The sequence below is a fragment of the Medicago sativa genome, chromosome 3 (genome assembly GCF_051527215.1).
Source record: "Medicago sativa cultivar Bolivia chromosome 3, Bolivia_mono, whole genome shotgun sequence".
Taxonomy (NCBI): Eukaryota; Viridiplantae; Streptophyta; class Magnoliopsida; order Fabales; family Fabaceae; genus Medicago; species Medicago sativa.
Window position 1 is genome coordinate 25,196,196 of NC_140751.1, and position 26,460 is coordinate 25,222,655.

General features: G+C 36.9%; 2 protein-coding genes and 1 non-coding gene across 3 annotated transcripts; 1 reads left to right on the forward strand and 2 right to left on the reverse strand.

Moving 5' to 3' along the window:
* Window positions 1-449: 449 nt before the first annotated feature.
* On the reverse strand, window positions 450-26,312 carry LOC146936631 (uncharacterized). The gene is made up of 12 exons (XM_085749257.1): window positions 23,655-26,312; window positions 23,525-23,566; window positions 16,548-16,817; window positions 16,370-16,469; window positions 15,609-16,286; window positions 15,200-15,256; window positions 14,429-15,051; window positions 14,212-14,338; window positions 13,830-14,117; window positions 1,119-1,223; window positions 600-1,025; window positions 450-512 (listed from the first exon to the last, which is right to left on the reverse strand). Exons 1-12 carry the CDS (start codon window positions 24,833-24,835, stop codon window positions 450-452), a joined length of 3,960 nt encoding a protein of 1,319 aa, XP_085605383.1. The 5' UTR covers window positions 24,836-26,312.
* On the forward strand, window positions 21,517-21,623 carry LOC146936632 (small nucleolar RNA R71). The gene has a single exon (XR_015033684.1). It is a non-coding gene; the product is annotated as a small nucleolar RNA R71 (small nucleolar RNA).
* LOC146936633 (uncharacterized) lies at window positions 24,980-25,939 on the reverse strand. Its single transcript, XM_085749258.1, has one exon. The coding sequence runs from the start codon at window positions 25,937-25,939 to the stop codon at window positions 24,980-24,982; it is 960 nt and encodes a 319-aa protein (XP_085605384.1).
* Window positions 26,313-26,460: the final 148 nt, after the last annotated feature.

Consider the following 26,460-nt stretch of genomic DNA (forward strand, 5'->3'; position numbering starts at 1 on the left):
ACTTGATGAAGGTTCATCATTTTTCATGAGTTTTGTTGTGTTTGATCTGTTTTCAGTGGAGAGAGAGAGAGAGTTTTTGGTGTTTGTATGAGGGGAGGGACTAAACTGACACATTCTGACTGTGATGCGTCTACAGTGATTCGTCCCCCTTTTCTGAGCCAATGATTGCTGCTTTTATAGTGACACATTAGGTCTAATTCTGCAGGTGAAAAAAGGACAATAATACCCTCACAAGGGATCACATGGTAATGGACAGCTGGCCACTAAACTTGGACCAAAAGAAAAGGATTTTGGACTAAAAACAGAATTTAATATTTAAATAAGTAAATAAATAAATACAAAAATTAAAAGATAAAAGGCTAAAAAGAGATGAAATAAATTCTAAAAGGGATAAAAAGATTAAGAAATTACTAATTGATAAAGAAAATAAAACAAGATAATAAAACACTTCAAATTGTCCCTTCGGTAACATAAATGGGGTATTTTAAAATACCTCTCTGCCGAAATTCCGTCTGAAATGACAAAATTACTCGGCGATTAAAATACGAATAAAAACTTAAAAACAAAGAAAAGTGGTCAAAATTTGGGGTATGACAAACCCCATCATCATCAACCTCATCATCAACCCCATCATCATCAACCTCATTATCATTAGCTTGGTCGTCCTCATTGGCTTGGTCCATAGAATGGTGGGTGGGATGGAAGTTCATGGTTTCCATCATTTGTTTTATCAATTGAAACTGGTGTTCAACAGCCTCATTTGTTTTTGCCAATTCTTTCCGAAGTTCGTCTCTTTCATTTCTCATTTCTTCAAGCTCATGCCTTTGCACCCACTCAGTTGAAGAAGAACCAGAGCCACGATAATGTGGACGTCCTTCTAGTACAGAAGATTCCATTCCAAGACCATATATTTGTCCTTTCTTTACTCCTGCAACATCAGTCCACACCTCTAGCTCATTTGGTGGAGGCATTCCTTGCGAAGATGCTTCTTGTGTCAAAGCATCCCACTTGCGTGTAAATTCTCTCTGTTAACCAAAAGATAAGATCAATTGATATGTCAAACTAACTAGAAACACAATAAAACCAACATAATACAGAAACTAAGGTTGAGAGTTTACATCCACATGTTCAGATATTTTATCAACCCACGTCTTATCTTTTTTATGCTGGTGTGTGCGTCGAAACAATGCCACATTAGAAGGTGGGATGCCGCTACTTTTTGTCTACGGAAAAAATAATAGACATTAAAAGCATTAGCACTGCACTATGCAAAAACGAAATCATCTATTCCGTGAAAATAAACGATAACAGTCAAATACAACAACAATGGACATCAGCTACTACATTAAAAAAGGACAATTAAAACCAACAACAGATCCCCTCACACCATAACATGAAGGTGAGAAAAACACAAGAAGGGGGGGGGGGGGGGGGGGGTTGAATTGTGTTTTGAAAAATTCTTCAATTCTCCTAAAAACTGAACACACTGATCAGAAGCTAGGTGATACAGCTTCTGAAGTGATTTATCAGAATCTATATGCAGCGGAATAAAACAGAGAGAGAGAAAAGAAGAACGACACAAAGCAATTATACAGGTTCCTTCCACAAACCGGAAGTAGTCCTGTCCCCCTTGCACTTCTAAGGAGATTTCACTAAGAGTAATATCTGATTACAATTGCTCAAGCACACAAGCAAGAGACTTCCTTTGCTCAAGCACATAAGCTAGAGACTTCCTTTGCTCAAGCACACAAGCTAGAGACTTCCTTTGCTCAAGCACACAAGCTAGAGACTTCCTGCTCAAGCACAACTGCAAGAGACTTCCTAACTAAACAAAATTACACAGAAAATTGTTTAAGGTTGAACACTTGATATACAATCAGAGGTGCTCACAATATAAATCAGATACAGACTCAATGGACTTAAGAATTTCTAAGATATGACTTTGAGACACAGAAATTCTAAGTGAATGCAGAACAATTTCAGCAGAGGTTTGGCACTTGTAAAAATGTTGTGAGTCTTTCGTTCAGCGTTCTTGCATTACCAAAACTCTAAGTTTTCACTCCTTTATATAGAGGTGTGAAAGAGACGTTGTGAAATTGCCAGCACACCAAAGAGTCGTTGTTGAAGCTTGATCATTCACCAATGATATTTTGCCTGATTTGGTTGTTGTCCTATGAAGAACAAATTTGAAATGCATTCCTTATCCAAAGGAACATCTTTGCAGGCGAAGCCATATTCTGAAGCTGTTTTCTTGTCTTGTAGCGTGGACACAAAACAGAGTAGTGGAGAACGTGGTTGTACAATTCGTACAAAGTACAATGTCAACGCTTTCGTCCAAATTGCAAGCACATGCCTTCAAACACCTTTGAAATGACCGTTGCAATGTTTCACTAATTTTCTGCTGTGTTTTCGAATCCAATAGACAGCTTTTGCAATGTAGATTCTTCAATCTTTGAATCTTATGCAAATCCAGTTGATCTTCAGCTTCTGGTGAAATGACTTCTGATGAGGCAGCTTCTAATGATGCAGCTTCTAATGAAGCAGCTTCTCCAGCTTCTGATGATGTGGCTTCTTCAGCTTCTAATGATGCAGCTTCTCCAGCTTCTGATGATGTGGCTTCTGGACCTCTTGTCTTCAGGAGCACTATTCTTCAGGAGCACTATTTCTTCAGGAGCAGCTTGACTTCATGAGCGCTTTTACTTTCAGGAGCGTATTGCCTTCAGAATCGTCTCAGCTTCATCTTCTTTTGCTCTTTATTTGCTCATTCAGAACCAATTAATGATGTAACTTTTTTTTAACTGTGGTCCTGTACACTTGAACAAATATTAGCTAGTCCAATTTACAATTTTTAATACCTTGTTATCATCAAAACTCTTTAAGGTTCATTGTTAAACACATTTTGTTCCAACAATCTCCCCCTTTTTGATGATGACAAACAATAGTATTTAAAATTGGTCAATTGTTGTTAATCTAATTAACGAGTTGACTTTGGGGTTTCTGAGGGTTTGTAAGCTCAGAGTCTGAGGTTTGTAAGCTCTAACTCCCCCTGAGTCTGATAGTCTTTAAGGTGAGGTTTGTAAGCTCCCCCTAAGTTCTATCCAGGTTAATTAAATTCATTTTTCGCATAATAATATCAGAGCTTATAAAAAAATTGAAAGAATTGACTTATAGATAAGAAGAATGGTTCAATTAATTTTTATTTGAAATTTGATACTCCCCTTTTTGATACACCCTTTTAAAGGTAAAACAAAAAGATAGAAATTTTTTCAAAATTTTCAAATATTATTAATGGGGCTCAGAGCCTTTAAATACTATCACATATACTCCCCCTTTTGTCATTAGCAAAAAGACATAAACAAAAAGAAGAGATGAGAAAAACATAAGATTAAAGGTTCAGAGCATAATTCAAATCATTATAAAGCATATTAACCATCTTCAAAGATTAAATAAACAAGCATAGCAAGCATTATTATCAAATAATAACACACAAGGTATAAACAGTTAAAGATTTTCAGAAGCAGGAATAATTCAGAAGCATATAATATCAGAAGTGAAAGACTAAGTCAGAAGCAGAAATGAACAAAGAATATCAAAAGCCTAAAAAAAAACAGAAAAATAAGCTAAAAGTGTGCAACTATGGGTTTGGCTTATTTCTCTAAAATCTTCTTCAGAAGCTCTTGAACATCAGCATACATCTTGTCCATATCTTTTCTGTAGTTGTCTTCTCTGATCTTGGCTTCTTGCATATCAGCTTCCAATTTTGATATCTTCAGCTTCTGCTCTAGTAGCTCTGTTTCAAGCCTTTCATTTTCTTCTTTGAGCACCTTGTTTTCCTGAGCTAGAGCCAGGTTAGGTGCATCAATCTTCTCCAGGATCTCAGAAGGAATCATCAGATGTAGCTCCTTAGGCAGGAATTCATCAGGTTCTCTGCCTCTGATACTGAGTGGATTCTTCACCCAAGTACCAAGAATTTCTACATCTCCATCATTCTCTTCAATTCCATTCAACCATTCTTCCAGCTTCTGCTTGGCTTGCTCTTGAGCCTCAATGCAGGAATCATGCAAAGCTGAAATTAGGTTGATGACCCTTGCTTTTATTCTTCTCCATTGCTTCTGATAGCTAACCTGATGACCCAAGTCATTTCTTCCTGCTATCAGTCTGAGGACTTCAGAAGCAATATCTTCCCACACATCTCTTAGTACTTGAGAGTCCAGGTAAATGGTGGGAGGTGAAGGTTGTTTAGAGGGTTTTGGAGGGGCTAGGGGAACAATTGGTAGGTTTGATGATGATTGGTCATTTGTAGTTGATGATTGGCTAGTTGATGGTTGGTCAGGAGTGGGGTCAACTACCATATCAGAGGCATGATCATTTTGATCATCCTCAGAGTCTGTGTCCATATCACATACACCAGTATGATGGGTGATCTTGATAACTTGTACTGGTGAAGGAGTTATGGAAGCAGGGGTTGGCTCAGGAACAATGTGTTCAGGAACGGCAGTTTCAGGTTCAGGTTCAGGAGTGGGTTTAGTAACTGGTTGTTCAGGAACAGTATGTTCAGGAACGGTCTTTTGAGAAGAGACTTGTTCAGGAACAGATGGCTCAGGAGTGATTGGGGGTGATGAAGTTGTAGGGGGTGAAAAGGCTTTATCTGGTGAAGGTTTTTGTTGTGGGGGGTCTTCTGAAACAACGTTATCAGAAGCAGCTGCTTCTGGAGTTGTCTCAGAGGCTTTTTCTGAGGTTGAGTTAAAGCTAAATGGGGGTAGTTCACCTAGATAATGACTTTCTAGGTGATCTAACAAAGAAGTGTCTTCAGAAGGAATAGAGGATGTGGTACAAGATGTGTGAGAAACTTGAGGTACCTTAGATAACATAGATGAGTTATCTACTGCTTCTGAAGTTCCAAGATTCTGAACTTGCTTTACATTGTCAGCATCAGATTCATCCACGATTAGCATCCTTTCTCCTTCCTCTTCTCTTTCAAGTTCTTTCATGCCTTTCACTTCTCGCCTATTTGCTAAAAAGTCATCAGAAAGTTCCTTAGCCGTTCTCTTCATGGTTGGAGTTACTTGAACCATGGAGCTTTTCTTGTCAAGTGGAGCCTTCTTTCTTTTTAGCTTAGGCTCTGCCTCTTCTTCCTCTATCTCATCCAAAGCTTCATCCAGTTTTTCCTTGTAGTAAACTGTTTCAGCTTTCCCTCTCTTTCTCTTAGCATCCTTCTTTTGCTTGGGCTTATTATCAGTGTCTTCTGACGCAATAACTCCTTTAACTTTCTTCCCTTTGGTCTTAATAGGAGTAGTTACTTCCTGAGAGCTTGCATCTTCTTCCAAGACGTACTCAGCTACTGATTTGGCTAAGATTTCAGGATTGCTTTCCTTAAAGATGGAAGGAAAGTCTCTGATAATCTCAGTTTCTGCAGTTGTCATCTCTAACCACTTCTCATCTTTAGAGACTTCCTTGATAACCTTCATAGAGCATAAGCTCCTGCTACTGATAGTCCTTTCAGCAGTAGAGACTTCGAAGCATCTATCAGAAGCACTCCTTGTCCTCTTTAAGAACTCCACCACCCTTCCTTGATGAAAGATCTCAGAAAGCAGTCTTCCATAGGGCACTTGTTTCCTTCCTCTAACAGTGCCTTCATTTATAGCCCAGCAGAGATGATCCATTACATATCTTGGGAAGTTTATCTTCTCCAAAACAACCATGAAGTATATTGCTAGCTTCTGTTGGTTGTTAGGTTGGTCAGACCCTCCTGCTCTTTGAAAGAAGCAGTCATTACTGAATTTCACTAACATCCTGTTGTGAATTTCAATTTCAGAAGGCTTAGCATCTTTGTTCCCACCCAGAAGAGTGTTGTAGTAGCCGTTGAGCAGGACATCTTCCTTCTTGACTATTTCCTGAAATCTTCCCTCTGCATTTACTCTACAAGCTTTGGCTATAACATTCTCAGTGATGGTTATAGGAATGCCCATCACTTCAGACCTTATTTCCAAGCTTTCAAAGGAGGTAGGATTCATTTCCACCGTCATTTTTCCCTTCTTTGAAGCTGCTTGTTTACCCACGACCTTTGCAGGCTTCCCATTGTACACTTCAGCCTTTAACCAGAAGTCTTTGACTAGGTTCACATATGTTGGTCCATTCAGCATTTTGAAGTACTCAGACAGCTTCTGAGTTTCTATCACTCCTTCCATGTTCACCTTGTACTTCTTGAGTGAAGCGAAGTCCACCGGTGACTCTACTTGAACTATTAAGGATTTCCATGGAATATCCATAGTCTTCTCTTTGTAGACTGACCCAGATCATGGTGCGCCTTGCTTGCTTGACGTAGATTCTGAAACTTTTAAGCTTGATGATGCCATTTGATGATGATTGAAGAAGATTTAGAGAATGTAGGGTTCTAAGGTTTTTGCGCTTACTTCGCAAGAGGTTTGAGAGCAAAATGTGTTTGTTGTGAGTGAGTAGTGTGTGAATTGAAAAAGTGTTTAAGAGTAAAAACGTTTGCAATTCAAAAGAGACAAACAAACATAACATTAATGACAAATTGGGGGCGCGTGAAAAGTACTTTCAAAGCTATTAAATCATCATTGCCCTTTTAGTTATACACCAACACATACAGGCCACGTAAGAAGTTCACAGAGTAACTACCAAGTTAGTGGGCCAGAAGTTACTTTTAAAAAGTAACTCCCAACGTTTCCACTAATTGAACTATTTGAAAGCAATAAATCCAGCTTCTGGACTTCAGATGCTGACGTCATCATCAGAAGCGAGTTTTCCTCAGAACCTCAATAAAGAGCTTCTGATGGACTACTGCTTCTGAACTAACTTCAGAACCTAAAATCCTATTCAGGAGCAAGCAAACATCTAATCAGACACGTAGTGCATGTTCAAATTTTTCTTTATAAAATCAAATCTTTCAACAGTTAAAGGCTTAGAAAATATATCAGCCCATTGATTTTCAGTATCAATGAATTGTATATCTAAAATTCCTTTTTGAACATAATCTCTGATAAAATGGTGTTTGATCTCAATGTGCTTAGCTCTTGAATGGAAAATTGGATTTTTAGAAAAACAAATAGCAGCAGTATTATCACAATAAATGGGAATACTGTTAGCAGTTATCTGATAATCTTCCAACTGATGTTTCATCCAAAGTAGTTGTGTACAACAACTTGCAGCTGAAATGTATTCTGCTTCTGCTGTAGACATAGCAATAGTTGTTTGTCTTTTGCTCGCCCAGGATATAAGATTATCACCCAGAAATTGACAATTGCCACTGGTTGACTTTCTTTCAATCCTATCACCAGCATAATCAGCATCACAGAATCCAATTAGCTTATAGTCTAAGGATTTCTTATAAAGGAGTCCCAGATTAGTTGTTCCTTTCAAATACCTGAAGATTCTCTTGACAGCAGTCATATGAGATTCTCTAGGATCTGATTGGAATCTTGCACACAAGCATACACTGAATAAAATATCTGGCCTAGATGCAGTGAGGTATAACAAAGAACCAATCATACCTCTATACAGCTTCTGATCTACTTTAGCTCCTTCATCTTCTTTGCTTAAGGTGCACGTAGGGTGCATTGGAGTGTTCATCACTTTACAATCTTCAAGTTTGAACTTCTTCAGAAGCTCCTTTGTGTATTTTGATTGATGAACATAGACTCCATCTTTGCATTGATTGATTTGAATGCCAAGGAAGAACTTCAGCTCTCCCATCATGCTCATTTCAAATTCATTCTGCATTAACTCAGAAAATTCCTTGCAAAGAGACGCATTAGTAGAACCAAATATTATATCATCAACATATATTTGCACAACAAGAATATCTTTCCCAAGGGTCCTTCTGAAGAGTGTAGTATCAACCTGTCCTCTTTTAAAATCATTCTTGATTAAGAAATTACTTAGTCTATCATACCAAGCTCTGGGAGCTTGTTTCAGGCCATATAGTGATTTCTTCAGTTTAAAAATATGGTCAGGATATTTAATATCCTCAAATCCAGGAGGTTGCTTGACATACACTTCTTCTTCTATGACACCATTGAGAAATGCACTCTTGACATCCATCTGATATAATATTATGCCATGATTAACTGCGTAGGAAAGAAGTAACCTGATTGCTTCCAATCTTGCAACTGGAGCAAACGTTTCAGTGTAATCAATGCCTTCTTGTTGACTATACCCTTGTGCAACAAGCCTGGCTTTGTTTCTTGTTACTTCACCTTGCTCATTCAGCTTGTTTCTGAATACCCATTTTGTTCCAATAATGTTCTTGTGCTGAGGTTTGGGTACCAGATCCCACACATCATTTCTTTGAAATTGATTCAACTCTTCTTGCATAGCTAGGATCCATCCATCATCTGAAAGTGCTTCATCAACTGTTGTAGGTTCAATCATTGAGATTAGTCCAATCATTGACTCTACTTGTCTGAAATGTGATCTTGTTCTTCTTGGACTATCTTTGTTTCCAATGATTAGCTCCTCAGGATGTGAAGACTTGTGTTTGAATGTGTTTATGGGAGGATCTGCTTGATGTGAGCCATCTTGTGCTTCATCAGAAGCAGTTTCATCTTGCGCTTCTGATGTGGGTTCAGCTTCTGGACTATCTTTAGATTCAGCTATCTGATCAGGTTCTGAGGTAGCTTCAGGAACCTGTATCTCTGCAAAACTTTCACCTTGCTTTGAAGTTTTATATTCAAGCTCTTTGTCATCAAATCTAACGTGCATAGATTCTTCAACACAGAGTGTTTCTGAATTATACACTCTGTATGCCTTTGACCTTTCAGAGTAACCTAAAAAGATTCCTCTTTGGGCCTTGGCATCAAATTTCTTTAGGTAGAGCTTGTTATTCAGAATGTAACATGTACATCCAAATTGATGAAAGTAAGAGATATTGGGTTTTCTTCCTTTAAAAAGTTCATATGCTGTTTTCTCCAAAATAGGTCTGATAAAGATCCTGTTTTGAACATAGCATGCTGTATTCACTGCTTCTGCCCAAAAATGTTTTGGTAAATTGTTTTCATGAATCATGGTTCTGGCCATTTCTTGTAAAGTTCTATTTTTTCTCTCTACAACCCCATTTTGTTGTGGTGTTCTAGGAGAAGAGAATTCATGGAAAATTCCATGTTTTTCACAAAAAGCTTCAAATGGCTCATTTTCAAATTCTCCACCATGATCACTTCTGACTTTCAAAATTTTTGATTCTTTTTCAGATTGAATTTGAGTGCAGAAGCTACTGAATACATCACACGCAACATATTTACTCTTTATGAATTTCACCCAAGTCCATCTGCTGTAATCATCAACTATGACTAATCCATATTTACTTCCATATAAGGATGCAGTACTCACTGGTCAAAATAAATCAATATGGAGTAATTCTAAAGGTCTTGAGGTTGAAACGATGTCTTTGGTTTTAAAAGATGATTTCACAATTTTCCCTCTCTGACATGCACTACAGAGTGCATCTGAATGATAGTCAATGTCTGGTAGCCCTTTCACAAGTTGTAACTTACTAAGCTTAGAGATTAACCTCCAGTTAGCATGTCCCAACCTTCTGTGCCACATCCATTTCTTATCATTCACTGATAGCAGGCAAATCACCTTCTGATCAGCCAGTTCAGAAAAATTGATTTTATAGACATTGTCAACTCTCTTTCCCTTGAACACAATGGATTTGTCTTCCTTGTTGATTACTGTACAGTTGGGTTTTTCAAAAAGCACATCATAACCATTATCACAAAATTGACTAATGCTCAAAAGGTTATGTTCAAGACCATCTACCAACCATACATTATTAATTGAGGTAGAGGAATTACCAATAGTTCCTGTACCTATGATCTTGCCTGACTGGTTGCCTCCAAACTTCACATTTCCTCCCTCTTTCATTGTTAGGCTGAGGAACATGGACTTGTCTCCTGTCATGTGTCTTGAGCAACCGCTGTCTAGGTACCATGATCTTTGTTTTGGCACTGCTCTTAGACATACCTGCATTATTGACATTTTTAGATTTAGGTACCCATTGTCCTATGGGTCCTGGAAGGTTAGTACTTAAGGTTTTACTCTTCACTTCTTGTACCTTGTGCTGTGAGTTGGGTTGCTTCTGATTAACCATTACTTTAGGTTTTGGTACTTCAGAAGCAGTAACTGTCTTCTTCTGAAACTTAGACTTCAGAACCTCAGGTTTTGGTTTCACCAGACTCTGAGGAATAGGTTCTGATCTTTTTAGGATCCTAACCTTTGAAGTCTTGGAATCAGATTTGATCATAGCCTTTGACATAGAGTTCTTTGGCCTTGAAGTAATCTTAGCCTTAGAACTAGAAGCTTAAGGTTCTGATTGAACAACAGTTTCCAACTCAGCACCTTCTAGTACAAAGAATGTTTTCAGACCTTCCTTGATGCATTCACAACAAGATTTTAGATTGGTTTTCTCAAGTTTCACTTCTGGAAAACCAATTCCTCTTCCATTGTTCTTGTAAATGCTATAAATCATAGAAGCCACTCTGCTTCTGTCAATGCCAGATATAATAAAATCTTCAAGAGCAATTTCATGGTTACTTAAAGGTTTTTCATTACACTTTTCTTTTAGCTTCTGACACAAGAATCTGAGCTGATCTTCATACGTTTTACACATGAAGTCAAAGCCCCTAAGTCCTTGTTCAGAAGCCTTCAGATCCAATAGAGTTGATTTTTGCTGTTGTACCAAATCAGCATATTTTTCTTTTAAATCCTTCAACTCATTGGTTCTTACTTCAAAATGTGTAAGAAGTTCTTTAAGTGACTCAACAAGTTCATCTCTGGGAATTTTGGAATATACCTCATTTTCATCTTCTGAATCTGATCCAGCTTCTGAAGTTGCTGTTGCTACCAACCCAACAGCTACCTTTGCATCTTCATCAGCTTCCTCTTTGTCAGATCCAGATTCACTTCCTAAATCATCCCAGGTTGCCATTAAACTCTGCTTAATCTGCTTCTTGTATTTGCTTGGTTTGAACGTTGATTTCTTTGACTTGTCCTTTGATTTCTCTTTCTGAAGATCAGGGCATTCAGCAATGAAGTGTCCAGGCTTCTTACAGTTGAAGCATCCCTTCTGATCTTCTTTCCTTGAGCTTCTGTAGTTACCCTTTCTGGCTTGAAACTTTCTGTTCTTCTTGGCCAGATACTGAAGTCTGCTTGAGAGCATAGCCATCTCAGCAGGATCTGGTTCAGAATCTGAACTAGATTGATCTTCCTCTTCAGATTCAACCACTTTGAGCGCTTTTGATGACTTGCCTTTGGATGGAAGAGCTATTGATTTACTCTTCTTAGTAGACTCATGTTCATTAAGACTTATCTCATGAACTTTGAGAGAACTAACAAGATCTTCGACACTTAAAGTGTTTAAATCTTTAGCTTCCTCAATGGCAGTAACTTTTGGTCTCCATCTGGCAGGCAAGCTTCTGAGTATCTTGCTTACATGATCAGAAGCAACATAGCTCTTTTTTAGGATTTGTAGCCCAGAGACTAAGGTTTGAAACCTTGAGTACATCTCCTCAATAGTTTCATCATCCTTCATCTTGAATAACTCATACTGATGTACAAGCATGAGAGCCTTTGCTTCTTTAACCTTCTTGCTGCCCTCGTAGTTTGAACAGAGAGAAGCAAACATAGCTTTGGCAGTGGATTTGTCACTCATCTTCATGTACTCTGCTTTAGGAATAGCAGTGACAAGAGCTCCTCTGATAATATGATGCTTCTTGTAGAGTTTCTTCAGCTCAGGAGTATGTTTCTTTCTATCCACAGCAGCTCCTTCTTCATCAAGAACTAAGTCACCAACACCAGCTTCTAGTATATCCCATAATTCTTCATCTAAGCTCATGATATAACTATAGAAGTTGGTTTTCCACCAAGAGAATTCTTCAGCATCTCCATTGAATTTTGGAATCTTTCCAACACTAGATTTCTTACTATCACTATAATCATGTGAGACATTTTTATAGCTAGTATCACCAGAACCAGTAGGAGGAGGAGTAGACATGTTTTTCTCAGATCTTTGACTGTTACACGGTTAAGTGAGACACAACAGACCAGGGATCTGATACCAATTGAAGGTGAGAAAAACACAAGAAGGGGGGGGGGGGTTGAATTGTGTTTTGAAAAATTCTTCAATTCTCCTAAAAACTGAACACACTGATCAGAAGCTAGGTGATACAACTTCTGAAGTGATTTATCAGAATCTATATGCAGCGGAATAAAACAGAGAGAGAAAAGAAGAACGACACAAAGCAATTATACAGGTTCCTTCCACAAACCGGAAGTAGTCCTGTCCCCCTTGCACTTCCAAGGAGATTTCACTAAGAGTAATATCTGATTACAATTGCTCAAGCACACAAGCAAGAGACTTCCTTTGCTCAAGCACACAAGCTAGAGACTTCCTTTGCTCAAGCACACAAGCTAGAGACTTCCTTTGCTCAAGCACACAAGCTAGAGACTTCCTGCTCAAGCACAACTGCAAGAGACTTCCTAACTAAACAAAATTACACAGAAAATTGTTTAAGGTTGAACACTTGATATACAATCAGAGGTGCTCACAATATAAATCAGATACAGATTCAATGGACTTAAGAATTTCTAAGATATGACTTTGAGACACAGAAATTCTAAGTGAATGCAGAACAATTTCATCAGAGGTTTGGCACTTGTAAAAATGTTGTGAGTCTTTCGTTCAGCGTTCTTGCATTACCAAAACTCTAAGTTTTCACTCCTTTATATAGAGGTGTGAAAGAGACGTTGTGAAATTGCCAGCACACCAAAGAGTCGTTGTTGAAGCTTGATCATTCACCAATGATATTTTGCCTGATTTGGTTGTTGTCCTATGAAGAACAAATTTGAAATGCATTCCTTATCCAAAGGAACATCTTTGCAGGCGAAGCCGTATTCTGAAGCTGTTTTCTTGTCTTGTAGCGTGGACACAAAACAGAGTAGTGGAAAACGTGGTTGTACAATTCGTACAAAGTACAATGTCAACGCTTTCGTCCAAATTGCAAGCACATGCCTTCAAACACCTTTGAAATGACTGTTGCAATGTTTCACTAATTTTCTGCGGTGTTTTCGAATCCAATAGACAGCTTTTGCAATGTAGATTCTTCAATCTTTGAATCTTCTCCAAATCCAGTTGATCTTCAGCTTCTGGTGAAATGACTTCTGATGAGGCACCTTCTGATGATGCAGCTTCTGATGAAGCAGCTTCTCCAGCTTCTGATGATGTGGCTTCTTCAGCTTCTGATGATGTGGCTTCTGGACCTCTTGTCTTCAGGAGCACTATTCTTCAGGAGCACTATTTCTTCAGGAGCAGCTTGACTTCAGGAGCGCTTTTACTTTCAGGAGCGTATTGCCTTCAGAATCGTCTCAGCTTCATCTTCTTTTGCTCTTTATTTGCTCATTCAGAACCAATTAATGATGTAACTTTTTTTTAACTGTGGTCCTGTACACTTGAACAAATATTAGCTAGTCCAATTTACAATTTTTAATACCTTGTTATCATCAAAACTCTTTAAGGTTCATTGTTAAACACATTTTGTTCCAACATAACAGACCCCTCACACCATAACAATCAAATACAATAGCAAAGGACATCAAAAAAGGACATTAAAACCAGTAATAGACCCCTCACAACATAAGGGTCATACACACACTCGTCACAACATAACAGTCATAATTAAACCCCTCACAAAATTACGGTCAAGCAAAACAATAAACGAGATCGTTACTCCATGATAAAAGACCATAATGCAGTTATTGAAGTGTTACAATATAATATTCATGTTTGAATAAAGTAAAAGAAAGGTTACTACCATATTATCTTTATGTTGAGAAGCGGTGATAGAGCCGCAAGTGTGAAGGGACCCTCCCAACCCTCCACAATCGGATGCTCGATTGGTTTTGGCTTGTATCCTCTTTTTTATATATCCTTGACTTGCCCAATGATTACATAAGTTAGGCCAAATATCCTCATTAATCCAACTCGGCCTATTCATAACCGTGCGAGCCTTGTTTAAATTATTTTTCATAACTGCTGCACCTCTCATTTCAAAGTTCTTTCTTGCCCATCTATCATCGGGTGGACAAATTGAAAACTTTTTCTGTACGAATAAACATAAACAAAAATGAGTAGGGAGAAAATAGGTGTATGTGAGGTTTAAGCGGATAAAATCTGAACGGAAAAGGAAGACATACCTTAAATTCTCCAAACCACATGTCTCTTGTCGCACTAGGTACCTTTTTCCACGATAGCCATGGCCCATTAAAGTGACTCTTAAAAATTTCCCCAATACAATTAGCTGCCGGGTAATAGGGCAAGAATCTACAAAGTGAACAATACAATATATAGTAAATAAGGAGAAACAAGTTATGTAAATATAATAAATAAATATAATATATAGGAAATATATACCCTTTTCCATTGAGAAACAAAGTTATCTTGCCAACATTGCTTTGTGTCTCTGATGCAGCTACAGTTTCACTAGTTCCTGGGGAAGGTTCCTCTGAATGAGATGGTTGTGAAACTGATGGTGAATCTACACCTCTTATGGAAGATGGAGGTGTTACATGAGATGAACTTGGAAGGGTTGCAACCTGAGATGTTCTAGGTGATGAAGTAGTAGCAGATGTTCTAGCCGTAGGTGAGAAAAGACTTGTCCTAGGTGTAGGTGAGACATGAGTTGTTCTAGCCGTAGGTGAGACAAGACTTGTCCTACTTGTAGGTGAGACATGAGTTGTCCTAGCTGTAGGTGCAACATGACTTGTTCTAGTTCCAACAAGACTTCTCCTAGTTGTAGGTGCACCATGAAGTGTCTTTGAAGTAGGTGGGACAAGAGGTGTTCTTGAAGTAGGTATGCCATTAGGTGTCCTTGAACTAGGTGTGACGTGCAGTGTTGTAGAAGGATCTGGGACATGAGATGTTGTAGAAGGAAGGGGAACTTGAGATTGTTCAGAAGTAGGAGTTATGTGAGCTGGACGCTTATGAGGTTTTTTGGACTTAGGAGGACTCTTTGAAGATTTTCTTTTGTCTACCATCTGCAATGAATACAATATAAAATTCAAATTAACAACCAAAGTCCACTTGAGAAGAATAAGAAATTTTTTTTTGAAGAACAATAAGCAAATTAAAGCACTATGTATATAACATGTTCAAAAATAATAGATAAGAGATAAAAATAATTACCTTTAAGACAGAACTATATAAGACCATATATAAAATAAAGAGATGGCATGTAAACAACTACCTTTAATATTCTGGATAAGCAAAATATATATTAACAAGAGATAGAAAGATTACAAGCACTGCAACTAGCTAGCAGGTAAACTACTCAAGTCTATTGGCTAAAACCCCTGTAGTGGTAAAAGATGCAACCGGACCAAAAAGACACCAAGCCCCCCAATAAAGAACAGTATATCATATCAAAACATCAGGAACATACATGATAAACATGTGGTGTCACAACAAAAACACAAAATGCATGCACAATAAAGAAGAAAAAACAACACAATAGGCATGATTTAAAAATAGCTCATGGACTGAGACTTATAATTTACTAATCTTCATTTTCATCATCCTCCTCATCGAAATCCACATCTTCATATTCATTCACATCTGCATATTCATCCTCATCTTCATCCTCAATGTCTTCTGCAACCTCAATGATTGTTTCTAATTCCTGGTATTCCCCTTCATCTCCCAAATTGCAAAGTACGTCACCATTTGCTACAGAATCCACATTAGTGGTTGAATCTTGATACGCAACCTCTAATGCATATCGATCATCAACTGTACCTCTTGGTTTGGTTTTAATGACAACCCACCAATCAACCTTTTCTTTTATTTTTTCTGGGTAAGGTACATAATACACTTGAATTGCATTTGTTGCAATTATGAAAGGATCATATTTTTGATATCTTCTACGATGATTAATCTCAACAATACCATATTGGGGATGAACCTTCACACCACGGTTCACAGCAACATCAAACCATTCACAATTTAATAAAACTAATTGCTTGGTTGGTTCTCCCGGGTATTCAACTTGCATAATCTCTTTAATAATACCATAATAATAATTCTCATCGGCTCCTTCATCATCACCCTTAACACAAACTCCACAATTAATGGTTTTCTTTCCATAACTCCAGTCTTCAGTATGAAACTTAAAAGAGTTAACAAAATATATAGGCCAAGTATGAACTTTCTTTTTAGGACCCCATGCTAAGTGATGCAAATGCTGATTTCGTACCAAGTTATTTTTATCATGTACCTGCCAATATCCAACAGTATTCATTATATTCCAACACTGCATGATTAAGATGTATTTTATTACTGCAATCGTAAGAAACTTACATAAGTTTGGAACCAGATTGGGAATTCTGACGCAATCCTACTATCAACTTCAGCTTGACATATATTTGGATCAGCATCTTCCAAATATTGCACAAAGCGTCTAACATATTACATATTATATTGTTATAAATCTGTTTAGCATAGTATGAATAAATAAAATATAATTAAACTTACTTACTCAATATATGGTTGAACTTCTTCACAATTTAAAAGGATATGCAAGTGTGCAGCCCTTAATTCTCTATCAGTCAAATACCGACTCTTACAAGCTCTAGCTGAGCGGCCATGATGATTGAAAATAGATAATATTATTTGACCTTCATCTTGACCTCCATCATCATTTCGACCTACTCTATTTCTCAACGATTGAACAAGAAGCTCAAAAAAATACGAGAGAAAATAAGATGTCTCGTTACAAATATATGCCTCACAAATGGACCCTTCCACATGATAGGCCAAACCGCAAGTGCACGGTCTATCGAAGTAATAGTGGTAAAAGAGTATCGTTCCGCTAGGGAGTTATGAATTCGATTAACTTTTAGATAATGATTAGGAAAGAAGAAAGATTATAAAAAGGGAGGTTTAGTTGCTGAAGGTAAATAACAATAATAATAATAAAAGAGCCTTGGGATTATTGGTTCATCATAACAACGAATCTTTTCACAAGCAAGCCTTAAACTTATAATTATGCGTTAATCCTAATTTCTAAGGACAAGTTTCTCTTTAGCATATCACAGCTTCTCTCGAAGTCAGTGAGTGTATCCCTCCAACAACCACACCTATTCTCATGGGTGATTGCCTTTGGGACCCTTGAAGATCGAAACTTTATGTGTCCCAAGGTTTGCTAGACTATTCTCATGTTTCGCAAACCTTGTCTAAATTCACTTGTTCGGATATCAAAGCTCCGCGTTCGCTTTATGAATTGATATCTAAGATGATGAATTAATCATTATCAAACCCTCCGCGTTCGCTTACACAGTTTGATAATAATTAATTCATGTTAAAACGGTGAATTTAGATTAGGAATTAAGGTAACATATAATTAGGGTTTAAGACTTGGCTTGATCCGGATTACTTCATTAGACTTATCCAACAATCCCAAGACAAAGAAGAGTCTACTCACTAACGTTCATTGTAGACATGGGGGAAGAAGAGAGAAAGCAATAAAGTAAAAGAACAATAATATAAAAGTGAACTTTTATTCCAAGAACAAAAGATGAATGTTTATGACGGAGAGCTACTCTATTTATAGCTTTACAATTGACTTAAAATCTAAGCAACTATAAGGGCTATTCGGTAAAACTACAACAGGGTAACTTGGGCCTAAAGCAAAAGCAGCAAAAGTTATCCAGAGAGGTGGCACGGCCGTGCCAACCTTAGCACGGGCCGTGCCAAGCTTCTGACTTGGGGGCTCTATATTTTTGTTCCGAATCTTTCGTATTTTTGCTCCAAATCAGCTCCAGACTCCTTTCGTTTGCTCCAAGACACCTTCCATCATATATTCGTACCTGAAATATAAAATATGAAATTGTAGTAAAAAGATTCAAAAAGGAAATATTATTGCAATAAAATAAATTCAAATCTAAATAAAACTAAACTAAATAATGCATAAAAATAGACTAAATATAGACTCATCAAACTCCGCCACACTTGAATCTTTGCTTGTCCTCAAGCAAAAGGCAATGGACATAGCAGCAACTAAAAGGATTAATTATGGCAATGCAATTGAAAACACAAGTCTCTTTGAAGGTTTTGTTTCAAGTACACTAATCACAATTTCAAACATTCCTCGTGAACCTATTCAACCCAACATCAAGTCTCAAGTGAGTGTGTGTGTGCAGTCCAACCCTTTTCTTGCTCCTGTATAAGACAGATATTATGAGGAACAGGTTCTATCCTTAATGCTAAAGTAACCGAGAAAAGTCCTTTCTTCATTTCATATAAGAGTGATGGGAATTTAAGTTAAAATTAAATTAAATTAACAATTAAGCACAAAGGGGCTGCAGATGCTTAGGGGCAATCTATCCTCATAGGAAGTCTTCTCGGATGTAATTGTCCTTTCCCCCTAGATTCAAAATCACCCTAAGCAGTGCTGCAAAATTATTATTTGTTTCATCTCCGCGTAGGAAGTCTTTTTGGATGTAATTGTCCTTTCCCCCTAGCATTGATGAATTTGTTTCACTTTAAGTTCAAATCAGGGAGTCACCACCACAATTAGGAAGTTAGGGATTATCCTTCCCCCACATGTTGGTGCCATTCTCCCGCCCCATTTTAACTTTAACAATTAAGCATAAAACAATTAAGAACATTGATTATTTTCCCACACAAACTTATATTACTTTTACTCTGAAGACTTTAAAGGGTCTAAGTTAACAATAAAGATAGAACGTGCTCCTTAAAATACCTATTCATACACTTGCTCAAAGATTGCAACTGGGTGCTTTTCTCATTGGAGATTTTTCACAATAAAACAAGATGTGGGTATAGCAAGAACACAAGAAACACAAGAAACTACTTTCATGTACAACAAATAACTTTTAAAGAAGAGACAAAACAAAAAATTTTATGCCATATTTTACATTAAAAACAAGCTACTAATCATGCCTCTTGCTATAAAAACAAAACAAAAGAATAAAGTTCAAGGGAGTTTGGGAACACTACGACTCTAGACACTTTATTAGGCCCCCCCACACTTAGGAGAAGCATTGTCCTCAATGATTCAAAAGAAAAGAAAAGAGAAGAAGAAGAAGAAGATGATGAAGAAGAAGAAGAAGAAGAAGAAGAAGAAGGAGAAGAAGAAGAAGAATTAGAATAGAGAAGAGTAGAGGAAGAGGAAAGCTCACAATTTTATTGAGGTCCATAGTGGACTTTGGAGGTGAAGGTGTTGCATCATGTTTCGGAGCATTTGATTGTTTTCTTCATTTATTCGATTGCTCCTTTGGACATTGGTTCTTTCAACACCTTGTCTTTGTTGCTCGGTGCTTTATTCTTTGAACTTTGGTTTGCATCCATGCCCGCCGTTCATCATTATAGCTTCCACCGGCTTCTTGTTCATGGTGCAAGTTTGCACCTACCTCCGCTTTATCACCACCATCATCACCATCATTATGTACCTGTGGGTTAGTACCAACATAAAGCAAATTTTCCATCACCTCCGAATTATTTAAGTCCGGATTAGATAGAATAATCAAACAATAAGCTCTAATAATTTTCCATTCATATTGGTAATTGTGGTCATGAGGTCTAAGGAAGGACAAAGTAGTCTAGATAATAGTTCCCCTCTATCCTCTTGATCCCTTAATTCACACTCACCCCAAACTTCCTAGCAATAAAAGTGATGATTCCACCTACCATTATATCACTCTAATCATCCTGTTTCTTTTTAACAATTGAAACAAGATAATCATGCAAATAATAGCAAATGTTAATATGATGGTTATACAGCATAGCCCACAACATAAACAGTTCATTAATCCTCATCATCCCTAACTATTTCCTACTCCATATGGTGCAAGTCAATGTGTTCAACAATCTAACCATAGTATCTCTAATACTTAGTGTAATCATAGTATTACGATCAGGGTACCTGCAAGTAGATATAGGTCTAGAGATAAGAGTTTTATACCTATTCGGTATCTTTGAATTTGATGTCATGGTTCATGACTGTTGATTTCTTCCTCCTTGCATCATCATCTGAGCCAGCAATCTTCTTCCCTAAAAAAATTTTTTTTTTTTGAATTTTATTTTTCTTAGGCACGGCCGTGCCACCATAGGCACGGGCCGTGCCTAGCCTCTGAAATTTAGGTACAAAACTTTTTTTTTTTTTTTTAAATTTTTTTTTCTTTCAAATTGTTTTTTTTTTCTCTTTGCATCATCTTGGACAAGTACCTACAAAACAACTTAAAACAAGTAAAAACAAACAAACAAAAACAATTAAATACGTGGGTTGCCTCCCACGAAGCGCTCGTTTAGAGTCATTAGCTTGACGATGTAGAAAGTGGTTTATCTATCCTATACCCAATCTTTTAGAAAGGGACAATGACATCAAACTAACATTCTCTCCCAAATCACACATGGCTTTGTCTATAGTTTCAGATCCTATGACACAAGGTAGGGAAAAGCTTCCTAGATTCTTAAGTTTAGGTGGCAATTTGTTTGGAAGTATTTCAATTATATTCATAAACTGCTCATCTAACTTGGACTCATCAAACCCTTGTGTTAATGGAATTTCATGCTCATGAGATGGTGAAACGAATGACTTTTCATTCTCTCCTATGGCTTTCTCACTTTGAGGCTCATCACTCCCTATCTCTCCTTCATTGTTCTTAATTTTCACAACGGGGTCCTCTAATTGTTTACCATCCCTAAGAGTAATAGCACTTATATGGTTTTTGGGGTTGGTTTCGGTTTGGTCTAGGATGACTTCGGAGGATTGAGAGGAAGTAGCCACATGTTGGGGCACTTGAGAAGTCTGAGTCTCAAGCATCTGACTGTGAGTAACTATGGAGTCTTCTTTTGATGTAAGTTTGGCAAGAGAGTCACTCAAAAATTCAGTTTGATTTTTAAGCTCTTGGAGCTGCTCGGATTGATTTATACAAAAAATTTCTAAAAAAAGTTCCAAGCTGGATTTTTGAGGGACTATTTGGTTGTTTTCATAACTGGGTGGTGGTGTTTGTTGACCAAAAAGATTTTGAGGGGTTTGAAAAAAAATTTAGTTGTTTCTAAACCCTTGATTATATTGAGCATAGTTTACTTGCTCAGGACTTCTAACAACACTACCTAGTTGGCAATCAATGTCAATATGACCAAATACACCACAAATTTCACAAAAAGGAGATGCAGAAGAAGAAGAAGAGATGACACTAACATTTATTTTTTCAAATTTTTGGGTTAATGCATCAATCTTAACGGCAAGGTGATCATAGTTAGAGACTTCATACATACCTGCCTCCTTTTTGGAGGGTGAAGAATTAATGATGGCTCTCTCGTCGGTCCACTTGTAATGATTTTGAGCCATGTCTTCAATCAAGGCGTATGCTTCTGTGTAATTGTTGTTCATTAAAGCTCCACCTGCAGTTGCATCAACATAAATTTTTGTGGTATACAAAAGACCATTATAAAAAATGTGAATAATAAGCCAATTCTTTAAACCATGATGGGGACAAAGTCTAAGCATTTCTTTGAAACGCTCCCACGCATCGTAAAGAGATTCTCCATCTTTTTGAGTGAATTGTGTGATTTGATTCCTTAATTGGACGGTTTTAGAATAGGGAAAGAATCGTGCAAGAAAAACTTGCTTCATTTGTTGCCATGAAAAGATAGAACCAATTTCCAATGAATGAAACCAAGCACTAGCTCTACCCCCTAAGGAGAAAGGAAAGAGGTGCAGTCTTACGGCCTCTTGGTTTGCATTCAAGGTTCCACTGAGTCTTAAAAAGGTTGAAATATGAAAATTCGGATCCTCAGTGGGTGATCCGAAAAATTGATTTTGCTGCACTAAGTGAACAAGTGCAGGTTCTATTTCAAAATTGTCCTCAACCTTTGGGTACACAATAGCATCGTATGACTCATTTGAAGATGGGATTGCATACTCTTTGAGAGAGCGTTCCTTAGTCATATCGTTATTATCTTCCCAAGAAGTTAAAGGAAAAAGAAGAAATAGAGAAAGAAAGAAATAAAATAAAATAAGATAAAGCAAAAGATTTTTTTTTTATGGAGAGAGAGAGAGAGAGAGAGATTTTTTTTTCTAAAATAAAAGTAAAATAATAATAAAAGAGGAAATAATATATTTTATATATATATATATATATATATATGTTTTTTTTTGGAAAGAAATATAAAAAGAAACACAATAAAATAAAATAGGATAAAATAACGAAAAAGATATTTTTTTTTTTAGTCTAATCGTTAAAAAAAAGTTAACCCAATTGCAATAACTCCCCGGCAACGGCGCCAAAAACTTGATAGGCCAAACCGCAAGTGCACGGTCTATCGAAGTAATAGTAGTAAAAGAGTATCGTTCCGCTAGGGAGTTATGAATTCGATTAACTTTTAGATAATGATTAGGAAAGAAGAAAGATTATAAAAAGGGAGGTTTAGTTGCTGAAGGTAAATAACAATAATAATAATAAAAGAGCCTTGGGATTATTGGTTCATCATAACAAGGAATCTTTTCACAAGCAAGCCTTAAACTTATAATTATGCGTTAATCCTAATTTCTAAGGACAAGTTTCTCTTTAGCATATCACAGCTTCTCTCGAAGTCAGTGAGTGTATCCCTCCAACAACCACACCTATTCTCATGGGTGATTGCCTTTGGGACCCTTGAAGATCGAAATTTTATGTGTCCCAAGGTTTGCTAGACTATTCTCATGTTTCGCAAACCTTGTCTAAATTCACTTGTTCGGATATCAAAGCTCCGCGTTCGCTTTATGAATTGATATCTAAGATGATGAATTAATCATTATCAAACCCTCCGCGTTCGCTTCCACAGTTTGATAATAATTAATTCATGTTAAAACGGTGAATTTAGATTAGGAATTAAGGTAACATATAATTAGGGTTTAAGACTTGGCTTGATCCGGATTACGTCATTAGACTTATCCAACAATCCCAAGACAAAGAAGAGTCTACTCACTAACGTTCATTGTAGACATGGGGGAAGAAGAGAGAAAGCAATAAAGTAAAAGAACAATAATATAAAAGTGAACTTTTATTCCAAGAACAAAAGATGAATGTTTATGATGGAGAGCTACTCTATTTATAGTTTTACAATTGACTTAAAATCTAAGCAACTATAAGGGCTATTCGGTAAAACTACAACAGGGTAACTTGGGCCTAAAGCAAAAGCAGCAAAAGTTATCCAGAGAGGTGGCACGGCCGTGCCAACCTTAGCACGGGCCGTGCCAAGCTTCTGACTTGGAGGCTCTATATTTTTGTTCCGAATCTTTCGTATTTTTGCTCCAAATCAGCTCCAGACTCCTTTCTTTTGCTCCAAGACACCTTCCATCATATATTCGTTCCTGAAATATAAAATATGAAAATGTAGTAAAAAGATTCAAAAAGGAAATATTATTGCAATAAAATAAATTCAAATCTAAATAAAACTAAACTAAATAATGCATAAAAATAGACTAAATATAGACTCATCACCACACGTGATCTATTTCTAACCATTCTTTTCAACCGATTCAAGTACCTAAAACAAAATATATATAAACTGTTAACTACTGATTGTAAAAAAAAAAACAAAAAAAAAATTGAAAATTGGTGATGTCAATAACTACCTTTCAAATGGATACATCCAACGATATTGAACAGGACCCCCAACCCTTGCTTCATACGGAAGATGAATAGGTAAATGTTCCATGGAATTAAAGAATCCAGGTGGAAAGATTTGTTCTAATTTGCATGTTGTAGTGACAATATTTTGTTCCATCAACAACAAATCATCCACTCGCAATATTGTTGAGCACAAATCTTTGAAGAATTTACTCAACTCAGCAATTGGATTTAACACTTGACGTGGAAGTGCACTAAAAGCAGTCGGTACTAATCGCTCCATAAATACATGGGCATCATGACTTTTCATTCCAACAAGCTTTCCCTCTTTTATGTTGACACATCTACGCAAATTAGAGGCATGTCCATCAGGCATTTTCAACTCAGTGACCCATTTATACACAGAATTTTGCTGGTCTTTGGACAAAACATATTTTGCTTTAGGCTTTATAACTTTTCCATTAGACTGCTCTTGTAGCTCTAGCTCCTTTCTTCGACAATACACCTTCAAATCCATTCTAGCCTTCAAATTATCTTTAGTCTTATCTTTGATGTCCATCACTGTATTGAAGACATTATCAAACACATTTTTCTCAATATGCATCACATCAAGATTATGTCTTATTAGGTTTGTCTTCCAGTAAGGCAACTGCCAAAATATACTTTGTTTTTTCCAATTATGAGTCTCACCAAACCCATCACATTTATCATCACAAGGACCAACCTCAATTATTTGAGGAAGATCAAAAACTTTTTCCCACACTTCAGCCCCAGTCAACCGTTGTGGAGGTTTAGAATTTTCCTTTTTATTCTTGATAAATGCGTCCTTGTTTTTTCGAAATGGATGATCCATATGTAAAAATTTACGAGTTTGATCAAACCAGGAACACTTGCCTCCATATTTTAAAGGAAAAGCCTTTGATTTACCCATGCAAGATGGACATGCTAATTTTCCTGCTGTACTCCAACCCGACAGCATACCATATGCTGGAAAATCGTTGATGGTGCACATTAATGCAGCTTTCATGTTAAAATTTTGTTGCTTGGAAATATCATATGTCAACACTCCTTCATTCCATAACAACTTTAGCTCATCTATCAATGGCTGCAAAAACACATCTATATTGTTCTTAGGATTATGTGGTCCAGGGATAATTAAAGTGAGAAACATATAAGGAGTTGTCATGCAAAGTTCGGGAGGAAGATTGTAAGGGGTGACAATTACTGGCCAACAAGAATATGGTGTGGCTGATTGATTAAACGGCGTAAAACCATCAGTGCATAGACCTAACCTTACATTTCTTGGTTCAGCTGCAAAGTTAGGATATGTTTAATCAAAGTGTTTCCAGGCCTCTCCATCCGAAGGATGACACAACACTCCAGGCTGTCTCTTTTTATGATGCCACCTCATATGGGGAGCCGAACTCATCGAGGCATACAATCTCTTTAACCTAGGAATTAGGGGCAAATAATGCATCCTCTTCACAGGTACCTCTTTGAATCTCCCCTTACCAACCTTTTTTTTTGTATAACGAGGTGCATTACAAAACTTACATTCTTTTAATTCCAAATTTTCTTCAGTGTAGAATAACATACAACCATTCACACAACAATCTATTTTTTGTGCCGTGAGACCTAGTTTTGAAACTATTTTCTTTGCCCTGTAATAATCTTCAGGAACTAGATTATTTGGAGGATGCGACTCTTTCAACAATGCCACCATTTCATTAAAAGATTGCTGCGACATATTTCCCTCCGACTTAATTGTCAACAATCTTACAGCAAAAGATAACTCGGTGTGATTAGTACATCCCGGCCACAATGGCTTTTGAGCTGCTTGTAATAAATCATAAAACTTTTGATCGTCACTATTTGGAGAGTCTACCATTTCTTGGTCATCGTTCATTCTACGCTCTGGACAAAGAGTATCATAAATCATACTCTCAAATCTACTATGTTCACCTTGTCGCTCTTGTGTACTAGTGGTGGTCCTATGATGAGTGTTGGATTTTACACACAAGTTTGGATCTGTTTCTCCATGGGAAGTCCAATACCAATAACCAGGTTTAAACCCCTGATTGTGAAGATGAACTATAACTTCATCTGGATATAAGTGATCGAGATTTTTGCATTTAGAACAAGGACACCTAATCTTTCCATTTGAAGTGCCTGGTTGTTGGATTGCGTAAGATATAAATTCACCTAACCCTACCTCAAATTCACGAGTATAATCTTTCCGTCCAGGCATTAATCTATTATACATCCAACTATGACTTACACGAATATCCATATTCTGTCATATAATGCAGCAAAATTTATAGATTACAATAAACAATCAAGAACAATACATACAAGTTTATCAAATCACAATAAATGGCTTCGAAAATTATGCTTGTCATAGTATTATTTTTATATATTACTGCTAGTATCATGCTTCTTTTGTTCTGGCAGCAACTATGAATAGGACTTATGCTTACCTCAAGGTTGACAACAACGGCTTGCATAAAAATAGCGATTTTTTCAAATTCTGCTATGCTTTAGAGCTATATTGTCATTACAAATACTATTTAACAACATATTGTGTACTACAAAGAAGACAGGGATGCTGTTGACAACTTAAACCCATAATATAAAGCAAAATAACCTGGCATCTCATAAGTTAAAATCAGAACCATATAAAAGTTGAGGAACAAGAAACTCACCTTTCACAAATAGAGTTTCCCTTTCCTTAGTTGTTCCTGAACACAAAAAAAAACAAAATTTGTCAATGAGAAAATTGATGATATGGATAAAACCATGCAATCTATATTT

Coding starts and splice junctions, on each gene's coding strand:
- LOC146936631 (XM_085749257.1), bottom strand. CDS start 24,835: ATGACAACTCCTTATATGTTTCTCACTTTAATTATCCCTGGACCACAT. Junction 16,818..23,524: donor ATGGTTAGAAATAGATCACG/TGTGGTGATGAG, acceptor TTTGGCCTATCA/TGTGGAAGGGTCCATTTGTG. Junction 1,026..1,118: donor AAATATCTGAACATGTGGAT/GTAAACTCTCAA, acceptor TTTGGTTAACAG/AGAGAATTTACACGCAAGTG.
- LOC146936633 (XM_085749258.1), bottom strand. CDS start 25,939: ATGGATATTCGTGTAAGTCATAGTTGGATGTATAATAGATTAATGCCT.